The following is a 27,247-nucleotide window of genomic DNA, read 5'->3' as shown; positions in this document are numbered from 1 at the left end:
TAAAAGAGCCAAGATCCAAAAGGACACTGAAAACTTTAAAATGATAGAGAAAAATAATAGACCTGTTAAAGAATCATAATTTGGGCTTTGTTTGGTTCATTCTTAAGTAGTTCTTCACACTTAACCTAGGTACCCAATACATATTTGCTGAAATCAGTGAACCAATGGATTTGCTTAGCAATCTAGCATACCAGCAAAGCCTCACATGCAAATCCTTAGTCTTACATCATATCTTCCTGGGGGAATTTGTTGAGTAAGTGATATACATTGGCTAATGAAAGCGTGGAGGATGTGTGTGAAATTTATGAGAGTGTATGGCCCCAATTCTAAAATTATGATTATTTAACGGTTCTGTAGTGTTTTCTCTATCATTTTAAATTCTGAAGTGTCCTTTTGGGTCTTGGCTCTTTTATGTTTTATCTCTTGTGGAATATAGTGCAATTTTTGATGATATATAATTTTAATAACCATTCTCAGCCTCTCAGGTGTGTTTAGTTATGGTAGATAAAAAAGGAACAAATGTGGAAATTGGGTAGATGTTTGCAAGTATATGCATAATGGTTGTAGAGAATGAAATTTTTATAGTAAGAAATTTATATAATGGTACCTCTATTTTTTTGCATATGAAATAAGGCCATTTCTGTACTCTTTTTTTTTTTTTTTTTTTAGTCTATTGTTATAACAGTAATCAATTACCCTGTCTGGAAAACAACTTAGATTTATAGTAAGACCTGTCCATGCCTTAAAGATTAATTTAAACATTTCTAGAAGTCAAGAAGTTATGCAAGAAAGATTTTGCTCTCCTCTAATTATATCTTGTAGCTAGGGACAGGAACATAGGAACAGCTTCAAGACAATTACTATTAGAGTTTTAGAGGCTGTTATCTATAATTCATCTTCTGGGAAATAGGGAACTAAAACAAATGGCAGCTTTCGAGAATTATATCAGTGCAGCTCCAAAGAGTATGTGTCTTCATTTAACAATTACTAGATGGAAATATGAAAGAGAACCTGCTCATTCTCTCTAAATACACGCCTATAAAATTCAGGTTTTTAAAATTTCTTTTGGGGGCACCTGGGCTGCTCAGTCATTAAGCGTCTGCCTTCGGCTCAGGTCATGATCCCAGGGTCCTGGGATCGAGCCCCGCATCGGGCTCCCTGCTCAGCGGGAAGCCTGCTTCTCCCTTCCCACTCCCCCTGCTTGTGTTCCCTCTCTCGCTGTGTCTCTCTCTGTCAAATAAATGAATAAAGTCTTTAAAAAATAAAATAAAATTTCTTTTGATATCATGCAGTTCCTGGGAATGCGACCCGCTATTAGGGGTCACAAAATATGGTTCCTTCTCTTTTTGTTTGCTTCTTAAATTGGGTGTATGTTTCCATTCTGGACTTCTCACTATTTCTCAAAAACATATAACTATGTTTGATTGTATGACATGTAACAATTTCGACATTTTACAGGTGTGCTTTGAACTTCAGAATGTCTTAATGGTGGACTTTGGTTCTTTGAATGGACCCGTATTTCTCTTGGTCCTTGCAAACTGCATTTCTCCTTACGTTGGCATGAGCAGCATCAGGGATTGCAAAGTAAGAGGGGGAGGGGAGGGGGAGAAAGATGACTTTATCTGACTTTAGTAGTTAGAATTTCATTGTTTTATGCACTCAGGATAGCTCTTCAAGAAAAATATGTTTACACATAAATATGTCATTGCTTTAATCTCATTACAGATTTTATTAAATGGTTAATCATTCAAAGGGGTCAGAAAGTTCACTATTCAACACAGTGAACTTGCCTCACCTTTAAAGGGAATCATACTAAATCAACTGTGGAGGTGAAAATGTGCTATTTTTTGACATCATGTTGTTATTTCACAATTCCAAACAAAATTTGTATTTTTTTTTAAGATTTTATTTATTTATTTGACACAGAGAGAGAGACACAGCGAGAGAGGGAACACAAGCAGGGGGAGTGGGAGAGGGAGAAGCAGGCTTCCCGCAGAGCAGGGAGCCCAATGTGGGACTCCATCTCAGGTCTCTGAGATCATGACCTGAGCCGAAGGCAGATGTCCAACAACTGAGCCACCCAGGCGCCCCTGGAATTTGTATTTTTAAACAGAGCATCAGGGCGCCTGGGTGGCTCAGTCGGTTAAGCGACTGCCTTCGGCTCAGGTCATGATCCTGGAGTCCTGGTATCGAGTCCCGCGTCGGGCTCCCTGCTCAGCGGGGAGTCTGCTTCTCCCTCTGACCCTCCTCCCTCTCGTGCTCTCTGTCTCTCATTCTCTCTCACAAATAAATAAAATCTTTAAAAAAATAAAAATAAATAAATAAACAGAGCATCAAATATAAGATATACCATGTTTCCGAAGCTTTAACTATGCTTTTGTAAAGTGGCCTTTAAAAATTGATGTGATAGTCATTTTTATTTATCTACATCAAAAAGTAAACCAACTTTACAAATAAGTCAGACCTTTCATGTTGAGCTATTGGCTATACACATTCCCACACTGGATGTCAGATACTTAGGAGAAACCTATTTTCCAGTCACAGAGACACTGTATTCTTTGTGATAGTGTTAATGTCTTAGTTGTCCTGAGGCCTGCTTACCTAAACGTGGGTTAGAAAGTTACTGAAGCTCAGATTCACCATATAAAATAATATAGACAAAAAAAAAAAAAAACCTACCTGCTACTACAACACGCTATTTCTAAAGTTTACCAAGAATTAATGTATTTGCATAAATGCAGTACATTTTCTAACTAACATTTCAAACCCTTCTATATCCCTTCTGTTTCTTTATCAGCAAAAAACTTGGTCTCAGTTATGGATTTCAGGCCTGTGTCCTTCAGCATACTGGACTGGACAGGCTTTGGTGGACATTCCGTTATACTGCTTGATTCTTCTTTCAATATATTTAATTAACTACTTCATGATTTTGGACCTCAACTTTTCACTGGGACTCATGTTTGCTCTTGTAAGTGATCATTTTTTTTTTAACCAGGCTGAATATAATAATAGAATCAAAACAAATATCTTTCATTAACACTATCATTAACAAAAGTTGTACGTAAGAAAATCGCCTCACACAGCCTTATGATCTAATTATCTCCCCATTCCCTGTCCCACACGTCACCAGCCAGCTCTCTTGCTATTGACCTTGTTGTTCGTAGGTGGTTTACATAGTTGGTTGTTCAGCTTCTCTTATATTCTTCACATACATGATTTCATTCATCTTTTGCAACAGGAGAAAGAATAGTGGCTTTTGGTCTCTTGGCTTTCTTATTGTAAGTATCTGTCCATGTAGTATGCACATTTGTATTAAGTTTTTTTTAAAACTTATTTTTAAAAATGCAAAGTTAAGTGTAAATACTTTACTTAGAAAAGAATGGAATTACTTCTTTAGTACTTCCATTACTGTTGGACCATGTTTCTGGTTTTAGTATTGTTCATTTTCTTTCTCCTATTTTCCATCTGTTCTTTGGGGTTTTTCTTTTACATCTCTGTTTCTTTGGAGAGAAGCAAAATATCTGTAGAAATCTTGGCATGGCTTATCTATCATCAAAGACTAGATCACTTGGGACAGTTCCCTCATTTTACAGAGTGGGAAAAACTTAAAAGAATCATACCTGAACCTAACCCTCTCTACTCAGTGTAGTTTTCCTCCTGAATAATTCTACTTATTAAAAAAAAAGAAGTGTGATAGGTGGCCATATTGACTAGTAACATAAATAAACATGAAAAAGTTTGGTTAATAATATGCCTTGTTGACATTTTGAGAACATACCATAGCTTTCTGATCATTTCAGATATTAAAACAGTTAATTAAGATTCACCTTAAAAACTGAAAAGGCCAGCCACATCCAAATCATAACTTTAATCTCATAAGCAGTGGATAGCTCTGTCCCCAAACCCATTTCAGGCATGTCCTTAGTTTGGGGACCAGTAGTGAGAAAGGGAGCAAGGTCTATCTTTTTATTCTTCCATTTTCTTCTGGATTTTTCTTTCTTCTGTATATCCTGGGGACAGGATAGAAGGTTTAGGGGTAAAGAGACCCAACATCGTACTTCTTTGGGCTGTTATAGTCACAGTGGCTGGTCTTTGTGGATAATATCCAAAGGTTGGATTTTGTGTGGACAGGAATGCCACAAATACAACCAGTTGGAGAACTCAGTATGCCAGCAGAAATCCTAAAGGCTATTAAATTGCTTCTTAGTCTCTAAGTGTCCTTCCTATAATACCTAATCATATCATTCCTCGGGTCAATTTTATAAGTGGTTGTGCTACAATAGTCAAATGTCCTAACAAGGTAATGCCTCCTTAACTATTGGAATTAGTCCTTGATCTATTTGTTTTTTTCCCCTTATGTTTCCCAATAAAAGGTAGATTTGTCAGTTACATCCATTCATTTAATCAATTTTGCTTTATATATTTTGAGACTACAGGTGACCCTTCAACAACATGGGGGTTAGGACCCCCAGCCCTCTACACAGTCCCAAATATGCATATCACTTTTGACTCCCCCAAAATATATACTGTTGACCGGAAGCCTTACCAATAACATAAACAGTTGATTAACACGTATTTTGTATGTTACATATATACTGTATTCTCACAACAAAGCAACCTAGAGAAAAAAATGTTATTAAGAAAACCATAAGAAAAAAAAAAAAAGAAAATCATAAGGAAGAGAAGATACATTTTCCAGTACTGTATTTACTGAAAAATACCCATGTATACATGGACCGACCTGCACAGTTCAAAATCATGTTTTTCAAGGGTCAGCTGTATTTTACTGGGTGCATTCAGTCTGGAATCATTATGTAGTGACCCTGTTTATTCTAATAATGGTTTTTGGTCTTAAAGTCAATATATCAGATATTAATAAAAGTTCACCACATCTCTTTTATTCAATATTTGCCTGGTAAATCTTTTTTGCATGTGTTAACTTTCAGCCTTCCAGTGGCCCTTATGCTTCAATGTGTGTCTTTTGTCAACTGAATATAGTTGGATTTTATTTGTTGTTGCTTTTAAATTCAATCTGACAATCCATGCTTTTAATTTAATGAATTTCTTGTGATTGTTAATATATTTCAATTTGTTTATATCATTTTACTTTATGGCTTTATATTTATGTATATTTACTTTATGGCTTTATATATTTATATGCATTATGTGGCTTCCTGTCTTTCTTGCTTTTGGTTTTTTATTCAATCAAATTTGTTTATTCTCAGGGCACCTGGGTGGCTCAGTCGTTAAGCATCTTGCCTTCAGCTCAGGTCATGATCCCAAAGTCCTGGGATCGAGCCCCGCATTGGGCTCCCTGCTCAGCGGGAAGCCTGCTTCTCCCTCTCCCACTCCCCCTGCTTGTGTTCCCTCTCTCGCTGTGTCTCTCTCTGTCAAATAAAAAAATAAAATCTTTTAAAAAACATTTGTTTATTCTCTTTTATTCTACATTTTACCCTCTTCTGGTTTGGAAGTCATAAACCAGATTTTATTACCTTAGTGGTTACTCTTTGCATTAGTTTGCTGCAAATGCCATAATAAAGTACCACAAATTGGGTGGGTTCAACAACAGAAACTTATTTTTTATCATTCTGGAGGTAGAAGTCCAAGATCCAGGTGTCTGCAGAGTTGTTTTTCTGAGGCCTTCTCCTTGGCTTGTAGATGGCCACCATCTCCCAGTGTCTTCACATGGTCTTTCGTGTGTGTCTGTGTCCAGATTTCCTCTTCTTATAAGGACAAGAGTCATATTGGATTAGGGCCCACCCCGTGACCTCTTTAATCTTAATTACCTCTTTTAAGACCCTGTCTCCAAATACAGTCATGTTCTACCGGGCTTAGAACTTCAACATATGAATTTTGAAGGGGACACAATTCAGCCCATGATATCCTTGATTTTCCCCCCATATTAAACTTAACAAAGCCTAAAGTTAGTCAATATCCTAATTACTTCCAACGCTGTGTTTGGAGACTTTATGATCAATAATTGCTTAACCTACTTACATGCTGTTCTCTAGTGTTTTGTTCTTTCTTTTTCTAAATCTCACAAATAAACATTATTATTATTATTATTTTAGGAAGTTAAAAAAGATTTGTAGACACTTTTTGTTGACCATTATTTGTTCACTATTCACACTTGGAGCTTAGTCTTTTCTCTCTCTTATTAGGGCCTTTTTTTTTTTATTCTTTTTTTCACTCTCATTCTTAAAAGTTAATTTGACTGGGGGGTGCCTGGGTGGCTCAGTTGGTTGGGCGCCTGCGTTCGGCTTGGGTCATGGTCCTGGAGTCCTGGGATCGAGCCCTGTGTCAGGCTCCCTGTGGGAGCCTGCTTCTTCCTCTCCAACTCCCTCTGCTTGTGTTCCCTCTCTTGCTGTGTCTCTCTGTCAAATAAATAAATAAACAAATAAATAAATAAAACTATACATAGAGAGCTATTAAAAAAAGTTAATTTGACTGCATATGCATTTTTTGGTTGGCAATTATCTTCTTTTATCACATAAATATACTCAACCTCTTGCTGACGTTTTTGCTATTGAGATGTCTGCTGTCAGTTCTTTTGCCACGCCTTTGTAGAAGATCCATCTTTGACTGCTCTTAAGGTCTTTGACTTTAGCATCTTTAATTTCATTACAGTGTTTCTAGGTGTGGATTTCTTTTTATTTATCTTTTTAAAAATGAATTGTGCTGCCTGAATCCATGAATTCTTTTGTCAGTTCAGGGAAATTCTCAGCCAGTATCTCTTCAAATATTACCTCTCTTACTAAAGTAAAAATAAAATATTGTTTGCTCCCTGGAGTCTACTGAGATAGTGTTAGTGTTATTCTCAGTCTATTCTCCACATCTCTTAGCATTTTGTGCAAATTTTCCATATCCTTGTCCTTGCTGCACTCTGGGAAATGCTTCAGAATTTCTGTCCAATTCAGTTATTTCGTATTCAGCTCTTTCTAATTTATTTCTGATCTTTGACTGACTTTTAAAAATTTCAACTTTGTTTTCTAAAACTCTAATTGGGGGCGCCTGGGTGGCTCAGATGGTTAAAACTCTAATTGGTTCTCTTTCAAACATGTCCAATTATTCCTCGTGGTCTTTTGTTACTTGCTTGTGTTCTTTATTCCAGGTTTGATTTCCTTATACATTTAATTGAAAATAATATTTGCTTGTTATTTGACAATTCTAATAGTCTACAGATAGTTTTAATATGTGTGTATGTGTTGGTTTTTTTTCCCTCCTCATTTACCCTTATTATGGCTGATTGCTTTGTATGTTTGGCTTTCTTTCCTTTTTTTTTTTTTTTTTTTTAACTGGGAGCACATATTTAGTTGACCTTTAAGTATGAAACTCTCAAGATGTCAAATTGGGGATGTCTTCATCCTAAAAGAATTTTCAGTTACTTTCACAAGACGTGCAGTGTAGAACCCACATAGGATTGCATAAGCCATCTTAGAGTACCATGCCTTAATATGGGATTTGCAAGGAATACTCATAAAGAGGGTTACTCTTTATTCTATTGAAGGTACTTGGAGGGAAGGACCTTAAGGAGGGCCGAAGTCTTTGCCTGTCCATCCCCAAACTGGAATAAGCATTTGTTCCCAGGTCTTTCAGATTTAGTGTTTACTTAAAGGTCCAAGTCAGGTTTCAGACTTTGTTTTTGCCCTTAAAGAATTCCCTCGGATCCTTAGACTTCAGAACTCTCTTCCAACATGGCCCAAGACAACTCTCCAAACAAGACCATAACAATGAATCAGAGACGCAGCCGCACCAAATTCACAGAAGATCAATTGAAAATCCTCATCAAGGCATTTCATCAAAATCCTTACCCAGGTTATGCTACCAAACAAAGACTCGCTTTAGAAATCAACACTGATGAGTCCAGAATCCAGATATGGTTTCAGAATCGAAGAGCTAGGCACCAGTGCCAGAAAAAATCAGAACCCGATGAGGACTTAGAATCAAGTCAAGATCAAGATCACTCTGAAGAAGAGATTCAAAGTAGAGAAGACAGACGGTGTCATACCAGCTACACTTCTTCGCAATTACACACCCTCATCGAGGCATTTATGAACAACCCTTATCCTGGCATTGATACCAGAGAGCAACTTGCTAAAGAAATTGGCATTCCAGAGTCAAGAGTCCAAATTTGGTTTCAAAGTTGGAGATCCAGATTCCATGTCCAGAGAAAAAGAGAACCTGATGATCAAGACTCAGAACAGAGACAAGACCAGGAACAGGATCTCTGAATGAGAGTTCAAGGCGCCACACCCAACGTGACCTCAAACTCATGACCCCAAGATCAAGAGTCACATCTCTACTGACTGAGCTAGCCTGCTGCCCCTGAAGCAGATATTTTAAAAAGTAAAATATCTGGTCAAATAGGGATTTCTACAAGGAGTGTGGTAATTTTAAATATGCTAAAATTTCAAACCCAGTTAATAAAGTTACATTCCAAAAAAAAAAAAAAGAATTCCCTCACTGTTTTTCTGAGGCTAGCAGTGTATTTGAAGGGCATTTGTTTCAAATGGTGTGGGTAAGGTCTTTTTAGGATATCTATTCCTCTGTATTTCTACATATAGAAGTCTACCACTAACTTGTAAAACTGCAGTTTTGTAAAGCAGTGAATATAGAATCTAGTTTATAGCAGATGGAGGAGTAAATATAAAAAGGGGAAGTAGAAACAGGAAGTGTTTTACAACTCCTTAAAATGTACTGTTGTTGCTATTGTTTGCCAGAGGGAAGATTTAATGGGAGGATTCTTTTTTATTTTCCTGATGTTTGGGACAAGATAGATGAGGTAATTAGTGCAGTAAGATAATGGAAAGAAAGGGAATAGGAGGAAGGAGGTAGGGTGGTCAAAGATAAGTTATTTCATTGCATTTATAGAATTAGAAAGTTTAACTTCAGTTTTCTAAAACTTAAGACATATTGCTCTATATTTTGTTAAAGCAAAACCTTTAACCATTATAAATGGTAAGGGCAATAAATCTTCAAAGAGATTCTGATACAAGGTTATAAAATAAACTAATGAACCCTAAGATTATTTCAGTTTATATTGCTTTTTCCTTCAGAAAATGTTTCTTGTTCTTGTGGAGGAAACATTATTTATATGCTTTTTGGTTGTATTGTTTCATAGATATCTTGACACCCAACACATTGTACATTAGCTGGATGTATGGACAATTGACTCATACAACAAAAAGTAGAGTGGTTAAGAGTTTGGGCTCTGGAGTCAGATGGCCCCCAGTTTGAATCCTTGATCTAGCACAGACTAGTTAGAAGTCAATTGGGCAAGTTACTTCAGTTATCTGAACCTCAGAAAATATGTATAATAACAATAGTACTCTAAAGGGTTAAGATTGAGTTTTTCAAAGCACATTAACTATCAGAGTGCTAGTAAATAGTTCATCCAAGTACTTGGCAAACAGTAAATGCTCCATAGATGCTCAATAGGAGTTTCTATCCTCTTCTCTTTCTCCTCTTTTCTTACAACTACAGTAACTACAGTCCCACTTAACAAAATGTTTTGCATAAATTGGACCCTTAATATGTATCTTTTTTGATTGTTTGATGAATAAAAAACATAATGAGAAATCCTCCTTACTCTTTGCCTTCCCAATATTCATTCATTGATATTTATTGCATTTCTCTGTTAATGTGCCACTTTGCTTGAACAAAACAGTCTTTGCAATCAGAGGGCTTACATTCAATGGAATATGTAAAAGAAAGTGATTCTTATTCAAACCGAACCAAACCATTCTTCAGAATGTCCCCTGGATTTGTAATGGAAGGAGAACCAGAGCCAGGGAGTCCGCTTACGAAACTACCAAAGTAGTCTGGGTGGGAATATGGGCTGCTACCTACAGTGCAGTGCTGTCCCTATTATTTGTCTCTGAGGAATTTTTTTAGCATAGTTGACACACAGTGTTCCATTAGTTTCAGGTGTACAGCTTGGTGATTCCACAAGTATACATTATGCTATGCTCACTGCAAGTGTAGCGACCATCTGTCACCATACAATGCTATTACAATGTCATTTACTCTACTTCTTATGCTGTGCCTTTTATCCCCATGACTTATTCACTCCTCTGAGGATGTTTTAAACCTTTCAATTTTCCTACGTTAGTATCAAAATGGATAATTCTTGTATTTCTCCTATTGCTTAAATATGGCAATAAATACCCACCTCAATATTTATTTTGTCCTTTAAGTTCCCAAGTCATATTGCCAGTTAATTCTTAAGTTTATCCTGATGGTGAAGGCATTTGAGGATTCTGGGTGATAAAATAATGTTACATCCCTTCTTTTTTTGTTGCTCTCCATCCATATCAGATAGTACAAAATCTTTTAGATGAGTATGTCAGAGTTTATTATAATCCTGTGTTGTAATGATAGTTTCATGCTTCCTAAAGAGGAAATCCTAACAATATAGCTATATATAAGGTGAAAACTGAAAATGAGAATATCTCCTAGGAAAACAGATTCTTCATAGAAAATAGCTTAAAATATTATATAGTGACTGAGAAAATTATAATACCTCTGGCTATTTTTCTTTTAGATCTCATTACTTTTACTCAACTTCCTATCATCAGCTGAATTTGAAAAACCCAGTTTAATTTTATGCATGATTTCAATGCCTTTCTACACTTTAATTGGATTTTTCATGTTTTTAGTAAAGGTGAGCAATATTACCCACTGTGTGACTGGCCTTAACCATGTAGCCCATTAATAAAATCTTTGCCCAATGTTGGAACAGGTATAAAATTTAGAAGTTATTCAATGCTGATAAGTTCTGAAATTAAGATTGCAAAACTGAATAAGGTTGATCTCTGTGTTTAAGTCCCTTTTCCTAAAAAATAAGACTGCATGGAAGATGTGACATAATGCACTCTTTAATTGCTTGGCACTTAGTGTCAATAAATTGCTTTGGAGGTGTGATTGGAAAGGGAAGAAAAGTGTGTTGCTACAAAGCACTTCTGGGAGAAACCAAGCACTACTGTGAATTTGGGGCAACTGTTGATAAATCTGATCTACCTCACAGTTCTGTACTTTATCATTTCCCCTAACTTAAGTGTACTCCCCTAACCTAAGTGCACTCCTTAACGAGCACAAGGTAATGTATGGAACTGTTGAATTACTATATTGTACTCTGGAAACTAATATAACACTGTATGTAACTAACTGGAATTAAAATAAAAACTTAAATAAAAGAATAGTTAATGCTCTATAGTATTTTCTTAACAGAAGGCAGATAAAAAATATTCATTTGGAGGATGAATCGGAATGATTGTAAAGCTATAGTCAAAAGATATTTTATTTATTTTATTTTATTCCATTGAGCCTATTAAAAGGATTGAAATGTTTGTTCTTAAACTGTTATATATATATATGTTTGTGTATATATATATATATCTCCTGCCAAGCCCACTAAATGGTAGTAATTTTTAAAAATCCATTTAAGATTTTTAAGAAAAAATATTTGACTCTTCTAAGGAAACATTCATTTTTAATAAGATGAATAAAGAGAATTATATAGTCTCCCTTGTTTACCTATTTTATAGAACTGATAGAGATGCAAAACTAAATTTAGTGCTTAATTTCAATAATTATCTTATTCTGATATTTAACACATCTATTTCTAGTTATTTTACAATTGTAAAAAAATTAGCTGTCTCCTGTTACTTGGGTTTTAACATTCTGATCAACTTCAGTTGGTTTTTGGAAAGAGATGAGGATGATGAAAACAGAACAGTAACCAGAAAGAATACTGCAAGAATTTTCCAGAAAGAATACTGAGAATTTTCATAGACATTAGGATACATCCAAACAAAATATACAATATTCACGTGTTAAAAATAATATCAGGCTAGGGAGCCTGGGTGGCTCAGTCATTAAGCGTCTGCTTTGGGCTCAGGGCATGATCCCAGGGTCCTGGGATCAAGCCCCGCATTGAGCTCCCTGCTCAGCGGGAAGCCTGCTTCTCCCTCTCCCACTCCCCCTGCTTGTGTTCCCTCTCTCACTGTGTCTGTCTCTGTTAAATAAATAAATAAAATCTTAAAAAAAAATAATATCAGCCTAGATGAAAAAAAAAAAAGAAATCTGCAAATCCCCACTACATAAAATTGGAAGACAAAATATTGGAGATTACAACCAAGGAAGAATGTCAGCTCGTCAACAGACTTTAGCATCAGAGAACAAGTCTTATCCCAATTCATGGATTATACCCTGGCACCCCAAGGAACATCAAGTACAATATATGCATATTTAGTGTATAGATTTTATATGCATCAAGCAGAGAGACTTTCATTTAGCCTTTGTTTTCTTTCAACAGCTATCCCATATATATATGAAACACTTGGAAGGTCTGGATAATGAAATCAAGGAAGGCCATGAAAGCATTCTCTTAACAGTCTTAATCATAAGAAAAATTTTCTACCAGAATGTCTATTGCATAGGATTCATAACTGTGTAATATACTTGATCTTATTCAAATAACGGCAAATTTAAATATCCTAAAAATACTCACTCTTACTATATTCTACATTCGAATATAATGGCAGCAAAACGTGAAGGTATTTTTCTTTTTCTTTTTAAAAAGAAAAAGATTTATTTATTTATTTTAGAGAGCGAGAGAGAGAGCATGGGTGGGGGGAGGCAGAGGGAGAGGGAGAGAGAGAATCCCAAGCAGACTCCCCACTGAGCACAGAGCCTGAGTGAGGCTCAATCCCACAACCCTAAGATTATGACCTGAGCCGAAATCAAGAGCCCATTACTTAACCAACTGAGCCACCCAGGTGCCCCAAGGGTATTTTTCTATATGGAGTCAATGACAGTATAATGTATACCAGAAATACTAAAGACTTGATTGCTATTATTATATGTTACTGATACGATATATATCCAAAGACAATTTGAAGTGATTTATATATAAATACCACAAATGCTGTCTGACTAAAATTCATTTAAATATGGATAAAAAAACTAATTTGAGTAATGAAAAAGAAAGTTAAAAAATTAAGTGGAATTTTATTTTATTATTTTTTTAAGATTTTATTTATTTTAGAGAGAAAGAGAGCACAAGCAGGGGGCAGAGGGAGAGAAAGACTCTCCCAACAGACTCCCTGCTGAGTGTGGAGCCTGTTTCAGGGCTCGATCTCACAGCCCTGAGATCATAACCTGAGCCGAAGCCAAGAGTGGGGCGCTTAATCAATGGAGCCACCCACGCACCCCTTAAGTGCAATTTTAAACTGGAGAAGACACTGAAATAAAATATAAATGTTGTATCTGTGCATTATGGTAACTGAGACAGAAAAGAGGAACAAAATGGATTACAGACCTTTTTTTCTCTTAATGACAGAAGACTTATTTGTTGAGGGAGAAGATTTCCTAAGTTTTTATAAATTTATAAATTTTTGAAATTCTATACATTTCCACATGAGTCTTTGTATATCAAGTGTATATTCTTTGTTTTATAAATAAATGCAGAGATGTTCTGCACACAATTATTTTTAATTGCCCACTAATAAATACTAAAGTTATACAATTGTTTGATTAGAGCATATATTCATTACAATGTGCAGTCCTGGGTAACAGAACAGACCAACCGTGGAATGTAATGCTATTGCTCGCAGGCATCCTTACATTGTTTATGATTTTACTCAGAATCTTCTTAGTACTTAGTCATTAGCATTCTGTTAACTGTTTATAATATGGAGTATTTGTTAATTCTCTCAGTTCCTAGTTTACTAGAGGTTTTAGTCTTTGCTTATTGATTTATTTATCAAGAATGAGTCTTGAATTTTATCAAAGGTTGTGTGCATCAAGAATAATCAAAATTTGGGACGCCTGGGTGGCTCAGTTGGTTAAGCATCTGCCTTTGGCTCAGGTCATGATCCCAGGGTCCTGGGACCAAGTCCCACATCGGGCTCCCTGCTCAGCGGGGAGCCTGCTTCTCCCTCTACCTGCTACTCCCCCTGCTTGTGCTCGCTCTCTCTGTGACAAATAAATAAAAATCTTAAAAAAAAAAAAATCAAATTTTTTTTTACTAAATCTATTAAGATAATGAATGCATTTTATTTCATTTTTCATAATGTTTAAGAAATCTTTCCCTCTCTGAGGTCATGAAAATATTCTTTTATATCGTCCTCTAAAAGATGTATATTTTCCTTACACATTTATGTTTTCAGTCATCTGAATTTGATTTTTTTCCGTGTTGAAAGGTAAGGGTCTATTTCATTTCTGTCTTTCAAGATACCCAATTGCCCAACACCACTTGTTGAAAAGCCTGTGCTTTTCCATTGATATTCAGGGCCACCTCTGTTCATATATAAAATGTCCACATATGCAGGGTCAATTTCTGGGATTTCTATTCCAATTTGTTTGCTTCTGCTTCTGCCAAATTCTTTGGGATGCTTACCCGTTTGGTACTGCTTTTAACTAAATTCCAGGCTTGAGATTTTTTGGACAATTCAGGTGATGTGAATTTAGGCTACAAATCTGTGCATAGGCTGGCTTCTCTTTCCACTTCATTTCCTACGGTCAGCTCTCCCAGGTGTTCTTTATGTCCTTCACCAAGGGTGAAACCCTTTGAGGCCCCACTTTATTAGTTAAAGGATCACCTATTCTAGTCCTTGCTTGGAAGAAAATTCTATACTCGTATACTTTCTTCTGTCATCTTCTCCTGCAGAGTCTGTGAAAACTGAAATTTGAAGGTTTCAGGGTTTGGAGAATAACTTCAGGTCGAGAGTTGCTTTGTTGTCAAGCCTACTCCCTACATCCACTTAGATTTGGCTTAAAAAGTCCTTACTATTAAACAAACAAACAAACAAACAAATCCTTACTATATTGTCAGCTTTTCTATGTCTTAAAAAAGTAGTTTTTTAAATTTAATGCGGGATTTTTAGTTGCGCCCCCTTTCCACCCCCCCCCATGAGAGGGTTGGTTTGGATAAACTTGTCTTGTGAAAGTATTTTATAAGGGTTTTGTCAAATTTATAAGAAAATGATCAAATCTTCCATGAGAAAAGGCAAATACTGTCCACTGAATTTGAATCCCACGATGATGCTAATTCTAAATCTCTTTCTTTGCCTTTACCCATACCTTCAGAGTAGCATTTTCCTTTTCGTTATAAGGTGTCTGGAAATGAAGTATGTAAAAGAAACAATGAGGAAAGATCCAGTTTTCAGGTCAGGAACATTTATTAACATCTGAATATAATTTAAATATTTAATGTTTGTAGCAGTACATTTAACATCAATTTATTAGGTTAGATTTGCTATCCAATTCTTAACCAGGCACATTAGACATTGTCATTCTGGGGAAAAAACCCAGCATAACAACATTGGATTGAATGCAGGGATACATAGTTTTGAAGTCACGGGTCTTACCGATTTTAGGCAAGTTGAGTTTTTGTTCTGTGCATCTCTCTTAACAGTGGTTAAACCCCAAAGCTTATTTTTTCTCCTGCTTACAACAAGTTCAGTCCCCAAGGAGAAGACATGATAATGAGCTGGTGTGTTCAGTATGTGTGTGGAATGTTTTGAAAAGGGAAGAGAAGCCAATTCTGGTGATAATTTATGATGTAATGTGAGGACCATCTGGATGGCCGCAGACTGAAAACACTGATAAGTCTGTATCTGAGGGAATTTCCAGAGCTAGTTGACAGATGGGATAAAAGGTTTTAAAGACCACCGTCAAAATATTTCAAGGGATATGGCTACCTACAAGGGGAATCTTGTAGGTAGTAAATTAATCATTTTCTTTCTTTTAAAGCAGAGGATAAATTAAGTGTAGAGGCTTACATTCTCTTGATAGTTGTTGTACAACTAGAATCACATTGTTATGTTATTTTATTTTCTCTGTAGGATCTCCTCAAGAAGTAGGGAAAATCATCCAAATCCAGAAGAGCCAGAAGAAGAAGATGTTCAAGCTGAAAGAGTGAACACAACAGATGCACTCACTACTCTGAACCTGAATGAGGTGAAAACAAGTAACTTGAACCCTTTATAAAACACTGGGCTAGGTAGCTTGTCCTGTAGAGTTGACGAACTCCTTGTTTTTATTTTCAAAACATGCTTTTGTTTCTGTAACACTAGCACATGTAGGTCATATTTAAATCACATCCTTTGAAGTATCTATCTTGTCATGACTCTTAATTTTCTCTTCTTCAGTTTTTTGTGGATCTTAACCTGCCAGGTCTTTATTCATCAGTGTAATTCAAAACATTCTCTGATATTTTTATCAACCTTAACAAGATCTCACATCTTTTGCAAGAGTCTAAGTTTCATTTTGCATGATATTGAAGTCATGACATTAATAACTATAATTAGCAAGCAAATTTACACTGTATGGAAATCAATAAGAAACATACCAGAAATGAAATTAGTGCCAAGGGCATAATGCAAACCCAATGCATTTGATTAGAAATTAGTTTTCTAGGGCGCCTGGGTGGCTCAGTTGGTTAAGCGACTGCCTTCGGCTCAGGTCATGATCCTGGAGTCCCTGGATCGAGTCCCGCATCGGGCTCCGTGCTCGGCAGGGAGTCTGCTTCTCCCTCTGACCCTCCCGACCCTCCCCCCTCTCATGTGCTCTCTCTCTCAGTCTCTCTCAAATAAATAAATAAAAATCTTAAAAAAAATAAAATAAAATAAAATAAAAAAAGAAATTAGTTTTCTAAGTAGTAATCTCCTCTCATGAACATACATTTGGGTACTTCATTTAAAAAAAAGAGGCTGAACAAAATCTGGTTATATTCCTAACCTAGGACATGAAAGATAAAACATGAGTGCACAAAATATCTGAGATTTAACAGGAAAATCATGTTTTGTCATGTTTTAACAGGAAAATCATGTTTTGCCAGTCATAATGGCAAGCTGTTTACACAAGGAATATAAAGAAAAGAAAAGAAAGTTGCTTTTCAACAAGAAAGAAGAAAATAGCCATAAGAAATGTCTCCTGCGTTAAAAAAGGTTTGGACAATGTTGGTTGGACAAGGATGCTGCTCTTAGTACTTCATGGTGGGGGGTAGGGCTCATTCACACTTTGTAGCGGGAGGAAGGGAGGAACATGTCATTTCCTCATTAAATATGGAAAGGTCTTTAAATTTAAATGCAAATAAAATGATGGGAAATCTGAAGAAGAACCAAATCATAAGATTTAGTGTTTGTGATGATGTTAATGGTCCTTTAATATACTTTAATATACTATTTTCAGGTTGATGGTGCTAAGGTTTTCTATATTGTTGGTTTAGGTAGGAACATGTGCTTTGTGCATAATCACAGTGGGTTTTTTTTTTTGGTCAGATTGGTGGAAGCTCTCAAGCCCCAGAAACAACTTAAAATTCCCACGAAGTCCTTATCTGAGGGAGTAAAGAGGAAGGTAGGAGGGGGGCTCCACGTTACTCTGCGCACCCCACACGTCGGTGCCAGACATGCTGTTCTCCCGTTCCAGCTGTGCTTGGCGCTGAGCATCCTGCGAGACCCGTCAGTGGTGATTCTGGACGAGCTGTCCACGGGGGTGGACCCCGAGGGATAGTAGCAGATGTGGTGAGGGGCATCATATTAAGTGTAGAGTTAGTAGTATGAGTCTAGAGTTAATATATTTTTTTTACATTTGCTCCATTGTATCTTTGAGGCTCACATCCTCTAGTATTTAATTCGGTGAAACTCAGTATAGTGCTCACAATTCCCCAAGGAAGGAAAGATAGACATTTTAAGAATCTAATAGAATCTTGCATGTGTTTGCTTTGATTTTCTTTTTCTTACTCCTCTTCCCCTGCCTCATTCTTCTTCTTTTATTCTTCAGTTATGGACAATCCTACAATGTGGTGTTTCTCTTCACTCCAACTTTTTAAACAAACATATTTTATTATTTCCCAATCTTCAACTTTTCATTCTATGAAGCCAATTAATGTGGTAATATAATTACATAACGCAGTATAGTTTTTTTCTTTCTCTCTAGAGCAAAGATTTTTTTTCTTGTCAATGAATACAGAGTTTTCTATTATTCCTCATACTTCTTTCTGTTCACCTGTTTTCCCAAATCATTTTCTAAATGCAAACAGCCCCTTACTTTATCTTTAGGCAGGCAATTCAGACCATTGTTAAAAACACAGAGGAGGCGCCTCCTGACCACCCACGCCATGGCAGAGGCCGTGTGTGATGGAGTGGCCATCATGGTGTCCAGAAGGCTGAGGTGGGTGCCCGTCCACACCCACCTCACAGAGCCCGTCCACACACCCCAAGTTCTCACAGAGAGAATTACAGTTCACTGTGACCAGCTGGTGCTCTTCAGCTCCTCAATCTATGATCACTTTCCTCTGCCTTGGCAGTTGAGGAGGAAATTAAAAGACCAATTTTTTTTCTTTCAACTCTTTTTTTCTCTTCCCTGGATTAGGTGTATTGGATCCACTCAACATCTGAAAAGAAAGTTTGGTAAAGATTATTTTCTAGAAATAAAAATGAAGGACCCGACTCGAGTGGAGCCTCTCCACACAGAGATTCTGAAGCTCTTTCCACAGGCTACTCGGCAGGAAAGGTAAAGGACGTTTTTGGTTTGGGTGACAAGTGTACAGCACACTCAATTTAGTCTTGGATGAATCTGGACAGGAAGAGAAAGGCTGAGCTGGCTTACTTATTACAAAACAAGTTGTTTGGAGGTCACTCGGATGTACAGAAAAAAGAGCAACTGAAGAGTCTTTTTCAGTGAGTGTTTCATATCTCAGAAAAGGTGGATGAGGTGTGTGTGTGCTCATGTGCCTGTGTATGTAAATGATGGAATGGTTCAAAAATTAGAAACAAAGTACAAACAAAATCAGGAATTTAATTTTTTTTAAAGATTTTATTTATTTATTTGATAGAAAGCACAAGTAGGCAGAGAGGCAGGCAGAGGGAAAGGGAGAAGCAGACTCCCCACTGAGGAGGGAGCCCGATGCAGGACTCGATCCCAGGACCCTGAGATCACGACCTGAGCTGAAGGCAGCTGCTTAACTGACTAAGCCACCCAGGTGGCCCTTAATATTTTTTAATAGACAATGAAAATTATGCATCAACCTATAGCATTTTACTGAATGTAAAATTACATCAAGAGCTCTAATAACACACACTCCTTTGCTTGAGAAAGATTCACTCTATCCTAAATTAATTGATTATTGGTATTTAATCCTCTCTATGGTTCTTTTAAATTTGTGTGTGGTTAGCTGTCAGTTACAAGCAGGGATAACCAAACCTATGTGAATAGCAGAATAAAGTTGAATTGAATTTAAAGAAGTCTGGGGCGGGGCGCCTGGGTGGCTCGTTGGTTAAGCCTCTGACTCTTGATTTCAGCTCAGGTCATGATCTCAGGGTTGTGAGAGGAAGTCCCATGTCCTACTCTGTGCTCAGCAGGGAGTCTGCTTGGGATTCTCTTTCTCCCTAACCTCCTGCCTCTCCCCCCTGCTCACACTCTCTCTAAACTAACTAACTAAATGACTAAATAAATAAATAAATACAATCTTTTTAAAAAAAGAAAGATGTACAGGGTTTTCTTATGTATTACTTCTATTCATTTTTTTTAAATAATACTTATTGAGGGGCACCTGGGCTGTTCAGTTGGTTGAGCATCCGACTCTTGGTTTGGGCTCAGGTCATGATCTCATGGGTTGTAGAATCAAGCCCCACATTGGGCTCCACACTCAGTGAGGAATCTGCTTGAAGATTCTCTCCCACTGCCCCTTCCCTCACTTGTGCTCAATCTCTCTCTAAAATAAATAAATAAATCTTAAAAAAATAATACTTCTTGAATACCTACTATATGCTGGAGACCATGTATAGAGTAGTCAATAAATAGAGACGATTCTTATGGTGCTCACAGTCTTTGGGGGACAAGGATATTAAGGAAATGAAGATACAAAGAAATGAGGAAATGGCATTAAAGTAGGACTTCAAAACTGAGAAAAGTTTGGCCACTGAAGAATGGGGATAAGAGGTACTCTTGAGAACACAGAATGTGCAAAGAACTTAAGTCAAGATGTACTTTATACATGCAGGGGCGTCTGGGTGGCTCAGTTGGTTAAGTGTCTGCCTTCAGCTCAGGTCATTATCCTGGGACCCTGGGATTCAGCCCCGCATCAGTCTCCCTGCTCAATGGGGGGCTCTGCTTCTCCCTCTTCCTCTGCCTGCTGCTCCCCCTGTTTGTGCTCTCTCTCTCAAATAAATGAATAAAATCTTTAAAAAAAAAAACTTTATACATGCAGAGGATGGAAAGAAAGCTCATATAGTTGATGTGTAAAGAGATATCCAAGTGGAGATGCCAGAATACAGAGATGTAGGGCTCTGGCTCAGAAGAAAAGGCAATCATCAATGTGGAGCATTTTTACCAAATAGAAGATCATTAAGTTAGGAGAGTGGGTGAAGTCAACAAGGGAGATGGAAAAGGGAGGTCTAGGTTGGGCCCCAGGAACTCTCAGTATCGAGCCTGGATTGAGGAAGAAAAGCTGGTGGGGAAACTACCACACCACAATAACCATAATGACAAATAATTCAAGTGTGTCTAAAACAGCTCTATCCTACAGAATTTCTGCAATGATGGAAATGTCCTATGTCTTTGCTGTCCAATATGGCAGCCAATACCCACATGTGGTCATGGAACACTTCAAATGTGGCGGGTGTGACCAAGAGATTGAATTTTATTTATTTTAGTTAATTTAAATTTAAATAGCCACATGGAGATAGTAGCTAAAATATTAAACAGCAGGTCTAGTGGGTTAGAAAGTCATAAATTTTGGTGGTTTCAGGAGCTGAGAGAGTGTGTGTTAGTTTTAAGGGGGATGTTTACTACTTTATTTAATGCTTTTGAGAAGTCTTAAAAATAGGATGAGTGTTCACTGGGTTGTGCAACACGGAGGTCACAAATGAACTTATTTGGGAAGAGGGGAGCTGGAGGTCAAGAAAGAATTTTTTTTTTTAATAAGAGAAAGTTCAACAGGTTTCAATATTATGAGAGACTGAAAATTAAAAGCAGAGGGGAAAATCTGATGAAAGTGTTCCAGAGAGCATGTTAAAGTATTGGCTTTTGAAAGTAAGAAATATAGCACAGGAAGAAAGATGGCATGGGCTAAGGATGAAAGATTCTTTATCAGTAATTTTTCAGAATTTATCTTGAATTGAGAGCAACCAGATTTTTGTTGTTACCAGGTTTTTATCACTAAAGATATTTGGCTCAGATTCATGCTTTATCAAATTAAACTATTTACCTTTTTATTTAAAAAAACTGAAATTTTTAGGGTGCCTGGGTGGCTCAGTCAGTTAAGTGTCTGCCTTCCCCTCAGGTCATGATCGTGGAGTCCTGGAATCAAGTCCTGCATCGGGCTCCCTGCTCAGCAGGGAGTCTGCTTCTCCCTCTCCCACTGCCCCTCCCTCTGCTCCTTCTCTCTCTCTCTCTTTCTCTCTCTCTCTCTCAAATAAATAAATAAATAAAATCTTAAAAAAAAAATTTTTTTTAGCTATCAATTTCTCCCCAATATTGTAACACTGCAATAAATCTGACTTTTTCCTTCTCCCAGATATTCCTCCATGATAGTGTCTAAATTACCTGTGGAAAAGACGTTCACCCTCTATCTTGGGCCTTTTTCAAATTAGAGGCAGGTAAGTTTAGACATACTTAGACTTTATCTGTTGTGCATATTTTCACATGGAATATGTACTATATGAGTTCAAGTAGAAGAATTATATAATCAGTCAAAACTTAGAAAATCTCCACTGGATTCATCTTATATATTCTATAGGGAGTGTAGTGGGTGGCTTTACACTCAGGTTTATTCCACCTGATTTTTCCTCTGCTAACAAGGAGACTCAGCTGCAAGTGAGTTAGAATATTCTGTCCTGGTTCCACTGCATGGTATTGGAGAATAATTATCAACATGTTGTCCCAAAGAATACTGAGTTGAGCTTCTTGCTTGTCCATATTTATCATAGTCAGAGGTGTGAGGAGCAAGAATGTGGCACCTGGGTGGCTCAGCCGTTAAGCACTTTTGGTGAAAAACATGTAAGCCTTTAATGTCAGTCCCTTTCTTTTTTTTTTTTAAAGATTTTTTATTTATTTATCTGAGAGAGAGAATGGGAGACAGCATGAGAGGGGGAGGATCAGAAGGAGAAGCAGACTCCCCGCTGAGCAGGGAGTCCGATGCGGGACTCGATCCTGGGACTCCAGGATCATGACCTGAGCTGAAGGCAGTTGCCTAACCAACTGAGCCACCCAGGCGCCCTGTCAGTTCCTTTCAATGCAGTGAAACAGACCTTTGATATGGAAGAATACAGCCTCTCTCAGGCTACCTTGGAACAGGTGAGTTTTCTTTAAACCAGCGAGCACCATCCAGGGAGCCTTTGTGTGAATCTCTGTGCACATCGTCTTTCAGAAACACCCTGACATTTTTGTTTCCTTATTTATTTCCTCCCTACTTAGGTATTCTTAGAACTCTCTAAAGAACAGGAGCTGGGAAGTTTTGATGATCAAGTTGATACAACAGTTAGATGGAAACTCCTCCCACAGGAAGAGGCTTAAAACCCTGAATCTCCTAACATGAGATTTTAGGTCCTACTACATTATTAGTTTCCAGAATTCTAGAACAATCTTCCAAATTACCACAGGTAACAAACACACTCAGTAGTTCTAACATTCAATAATGATTAAGAATTTAAATGGTTTTTTATGTTTTAGAATGGAAGGGAGAGGCAAAGATAGGGAAAGGTAGTGAACATTAACATAATCAGACATTATACTAATCACTAATAAGGCCTATTTTTGCTCAGTATTAATTCAAAAATCACATAATATTAATCCAGTTTTTTAAAAAATTATTTTCAATATAGCTGAATGCTGAGCACATTTTACAAACAAAACATTGGAGGCTGGGGTGCCTGGGTGGCTCAGTCGGTTGAGCATCTGACTCTCGGTTTTAGTTCAGAGTGTGATCTCAGGGTTGTGAGATCGAGCTCTGTGTTGGGCTCTGCGCTCAGTGGGGAGTCTGCTTAAGATTCTCTCTCTCCCTCTCCCCATCCCCACCCTGCCAGTCTCTTTCTCTCTCTCTCTCAAAAAACAAACAAAACATTCAGCTGGGGAAGTCCTGAAAGCATGATCAAGCTAAAGGAAAGCCTGTCCCCCTCCCCCTGCAGAACCAGCTTGAGGATCCTGTGGAGTGGAAAAAAAAAAAAAAAAAAAAAACTAGGAAAAACTCCAGATACTCAGCTAAGTTTTCAAAAGGATTTTCATATGTTAAAGAATACCCACAGGATACAGGAGGCCTTGCCATTTGACCTCTAGCAAAGTATTAACATTAAGGGGTTAAGACAGTGAGAGCTCCCTGGAGAAATGTCACACATATCCCACCCAGGAGCTGGGGGTGGTTAGTTGCAGGGTGTCAGCTTGTGCTTTGTCCTCAGCTAGCCTTCCACTCCCTCATCAAAAGGAATATTAAAGAAATGCCATTTATAACTCATGAGTTCAGTGGTACTCCTGCATGTATGAAATCTCGTTTAACCTATTGTTAAATCAATGATGTTATGAAAGACATCAACAAGACAGTTATTAGTAAACATAAGATCCTATATCAACCAAAAATCTATGAGTTCTGTGGCCAGAATTCTAGCACAGATTCATTGATGAAGAAACAAAAAATACCAAAGGTTATTATTTTACAGTGGAAGCTGACATAAAGGAATCCACAGCTTTGAAAGTTGACTCCAGGTTCTGTATTCTACAACATTGCCAGAGGCTATCAGAGATCTGAGGGGGAGGCTTTACCCATTATGTTATAACCTAAGGCCCTTGTGAGCTTTTGAATGGGCCAACAGTAGGGTTTAGGTTGAGAGGCTATTCCTGCAATTTCTTTACATAAATAATCTCCTTAGCTTTTAATTTTTTCTTGTTTCTTCTAAAAATAGAACATTTTGTGATAAAATGTATGTACTTAAAATTTTACTTTATTTCAGCAAATATTTAACCACCTACCACATAACACTATGTGCTAGGTACATAATGCAACTAAAAAATGTTCATGTCTAGTGTTTGTGTTTAATAAACAATGCTGCAGACCCCATACGGTAGCTACAGATGTAGTAATGGAAGAAGGTCAAGAAAATAAGGTCAAGGATACTCAGGCCTTTTGGAATTAAAGGTCATTAGTGTCTAAATTCCATCAATGGCATTTCAAGTCTACAGGCAAACTTCCTAGAAGTTGGAATTGGAGACAGTTTACTCATCTGATTATTCTACTTTCCCATCTGACATTAGGGTTGAACTTATGTGAAATGCATTCTGTATAAACCAGTTTATAAACATCAGTCTATAATGAAATTGTACTAGACGTGTCTTGAGATGGAAAAAATAATGTGTATGAGCAGGTTGATAGTGGTAGTGGGCATGGAAAATGGGTGCTTGGATTATAAGAATTTAGCCATGTTTCTCCTCTGCACGTGGGGACACTGGTCTATGTCTGCACCCTCTATTTGGCAGTTTCATCCCTATAACAGAGAAAAAAAGTGTCTCACCAGGCCCTGTGGCCTGGTTAACACTGTCACTGTGATGATGATACAGTACATTAGGGACACTGCAAAAAAAATGTAACATTGACCTAATCAGGTGCCAAGAGAGTCCAACAACCAACTGCTGTGCTCAATCTAGATCCCTATATTATGTGTCCTGAATGAAAAAGATCATTGGCCAGATGAGGAGAACTGGACTGCAGAAAGACTGAACCTTACTTAGTAGAAAAGTCAGCAAAATTTTCTGAAGAAAGAAACACAGCTAATTTCAGAAACAGGGAAGACCTTAAAATACTATTTAGAATTTTGTTTTAGTCACATTTGGGAGTGCTTGCTGAGTTTATGATTTTTTTCCTTTTCTAAGGACAGCTTTATCTCTTTTTGGCAGTTCACGGAGTGGGGCCTCTAGCAGCTGCACCTACATCATGGGACTCCAGACTAGCGATTACAACAGATGAGCCAGAGCGGTACCAAATCCAGGCAGGGATCATTTGAGATCCATCCCAGAGGTCTGAGCAAGAACAGAAATGCTGACAGTTGGCATACCTCTATAGAGAGGTCCGCAAACTCTGAGATTTTGTTCTAGAGTAATGCTGGTCTAATCCCAAGAGTGGATCCTAGTCACTCTGACCACAAAATGGGCATTTGTACATGTTCTTCACCAAGCAGATAAGCAACATACAGAAGCTTATAAGAGGAAAACATGCAAAAGGAGAAGAAATAGAAAGCTAGATTTACTGCTGCAGCTAAAATTCCAGGAAACTTATAGTTCTAATATGCTGCCAAAATTCCTAAGTTTCAGTTTACTTGAAAATTTTCTTTATCTAGAAAGTGACTTGTGAACACATACTTTGTTTTGCCTCAATAAAGCTTTGATATAGTCCTAGATAGCCAGACCTCCCCATATCCACAAACTTTCTGGACACAGAGAGTCAGCTCTCTACCATGTACTTGAAAGTATAATCTGGGAGCCAATGGACAAAATAAAGTTGGCAAGAAAGAAGAGGCATCTACCATCTCCACTTAGGAGTCCACAACCTTTCAAGAGAAAAGCTTACCTTTGCCAATAGCCACTCCCATATATACACCATCAATGCCTGACCCTCTCACCCTTCATCATAATTTCCTGGCAAACCTCAATCTTGGTTAAACCTGTTTTAAGAGATGAACATTGGTAAAAAATACACATGAACAAAATAACTAGTCTCACTTTAAATGAATGCCACTGCCTGTCTTCAAGCCTTGATCCTGCCTGGCAACTGCACTGCATTCCCCTCATCTATTCACTCTTTCACCGGATTGGATGATTAAATTACTTAGCCACATCTTCCTGCTTCTCAGGCTCTAACATCTCTCCTCTTTCACTCTCAGCAGGAGACCTTGGTTCCCACTTGACTATGAAAATGGAAGCAATTAGAAGAGTGTTTTCACAAGCTTTCACAACCTGAGCAACCAACCAGATTTCAGTGCCCCCATATACTCTTTCTTCCTATTAGTATGAATGAACAGCATTCCTATATAAAGCCAGTATTCACATCTGTGTATGTGAACCTTGTCTCCCCCTTCTCCTGTTCATGAACATACACTGTCAAATGCCTGCCCCCATCTGCATTTTCTTTAAAATTATAGCTCATAAGGACAGCTTTTTAAGTGAAATGGGAGGATTTCTAGTGACTGAGAGTTGAGAAGGACTGTGATCCAGATAACTTTGGACCCCCACAACAAACTCTAAGGAAAACAATGGCTTAGTACCCATGTGAAAATCCCTAGGATTCTCTGCTCCCATGCCCACTCTGTCTGTTCTTTTCTTTTTTCTCTTCTTTTCTTTTTTTGTCCTCGTTCTTAACTAACAATTAAAACTGCAAAATCATAACAGATGAAAAGATAAAGATGGTGTATACACACACACAGACACACACAGGAATATTATGCTGCCCTAAAAAATGAAATCTTGCCATTTGCAATGACGTGGATGGAACTAGAGAGTATTATGCTAAGCTAAGTAAGTCAATCAGAGAAAAGACACAAGTATCATATGATCTCACTGATAAGAGGAATTTGAGAAACAAGACAGAGGATCATAGGAGAAGGGAGGGAAAAATGAAACAAGATGAAACCAGAGAGGGAGACAAACCATAGGAGACTCTTAATCTCAGGAAACAAACTGAGGGTTGCTGGAGTGGAGGGGGTGGGATGGGGTGGCTGGGTGATGGACATTGGGGAGGGTATGTGCTATGGTGAGTGCTGTGAATTGTGTAAGACTGATGAATCAACACTTGTACCCCTGAAACAAAAAACACATTATATGTTAATAAAAAATTAAAAAATAATAAAAAATAAAGAAGTGAAAAAACCCCCAAAACAAAAAATAAACTCTGCAAAATCATAGATACCTCGGGGTGTCTGGGTGGCTCAGTCAGTTAATCATCTGACTCTTGGTTGTGGCTCAGGTCATGATCTCAGGATCATGAGATCAAGCCCTGAGATGGGCTCTGTGCTCAGTGCAGAGTCTGCTTGAATTCTCTTCCTCTCCTTCTGTCCCTCCCCTGGCTCATGCACATATTCTCTCAAATAAACAAGATCTTAAAAAAATCATAGATACCTCTAAGGTTCCATTCGCAGAGACTGAAGAAATGTATAGGCTGGTGGGAGGTTATGCCTCCTCTCCCACAAAATATTGTTTACTGTCAATAAATAATTAGTACTGACAATTTATCAAACACTTCTGAGACTCAACTCTTGCTGTT

The 27,247-nt window shown here is 37.5% G+C and overlaps 3 protein-coding genes across 6 annotated transcripts in view; all 3 read left to right on the top strand.

Annotated features, from left to right (window-relative positions):
- LOC123854694 (ATP-binding cassette sub-family A member 10) overlaps positions 1-22,521 on the top strand; it is a 60,152-nt gene extending 37,631 nt beyond the window's left edge. The window contains 17 exon segments of the mRNA XM_064583320.1: positions 1,459-1,584; positions 2,798-2,968; positions 3,165-3,309; positions 6,725-6,727; positions 10,578-10,663; positions 12,317-12,403; positions 15,079-15,170; positions 15,849-15,963; positions 16,825-16,890; positions 16,892-16,952; positions 17,174-17,528; positions 18,066-18,092; positions 18,094-18,519; positions 21,524-21,560; positions 21,563-21,605; positions 22,247-22,302; positions 22,423-22,521. Of these exon segments, the coding sequence (XP_064439390.1) occupies positions 1,459-1,584; positions 2,798-2,968; positions 3,165-3,309; positions 6,725-6,727; positions 10,578-10,663; positions 12,317-12,403; positions 15,079-15,170; positions 15,849-15,963; positions 16,825-16,890; positions 16,892-16,952; positions 17,174-17,528; positions 18,066-18,092; positions 18,094-18,519; positions 21,524-21,560; positions 21,563-21,605; positions 22,247-22,302; positions 22,423-22,521 (1,995 nt within the window).
- Positions 2,832-11,200, top strand: LOC123853827 (double homeobox protein A-like). The gene is made up of 2 exons (XM_045888566.3): positions 2,832-2,968; positions 7,655-11,200. The coding sequence occupies exon 2, from the start codon at positions 7,695-7,697 to the stop codon at positions 8,229-8,231; it is 537 nt and encodes a 178-aa protein (XP_045744522.1). The 5' UTR covers positions 2,832-2,968; positions 7,655-7,694; the 3' UTR covers positions 8,232-11,200.
- The window catches only part of ABCA6 (ATP binding cassette subfamily A member 6), an 80,174-nt gene continuing 74,513 nt past the window's right edge, over positions 21,587-27,247 (top strand). Inside the window, exon 1 of one of the 4 annotated variants that reach the window (XM_064582445.1) lies at positions 21,587-21,605. The gene's annotated coding sequence lies outside the window, so the exon portion shown is untranslated. Of the gene's footprint in view, positions 21,606-22,469; positions 22,608-24,893; positions 25,059-27,247 lie in introns of those variants that run through there. The other 3 variants (XM_064582443.1, XM_064582444.1, XM_064582442.1) reach the window with 3 other exon arrangements.

The sequence above is a fragment of the Mirounga angustirostris genome, unplaced genomic scaffold (genome assembly GCF_029215605.1).
Source record: "Mirounga angustirostris isolate CCGP_5_RB_7025 unplaced genomic scaffold, mMirAng1.0.hap1 SCAF_17, whole genome shotgun sequence".
NCBI classification, from domain to species: Eukaryota; Metazoa; Chordata; class Mammalia; order Carnivora; family Phocidae; genus Mirounga; species Mirounga angustirostris.
Note: the sequence above shows the minus strand (reverse complement) of the source record. Positions and strands in the feature narration are given on the sequence as shown.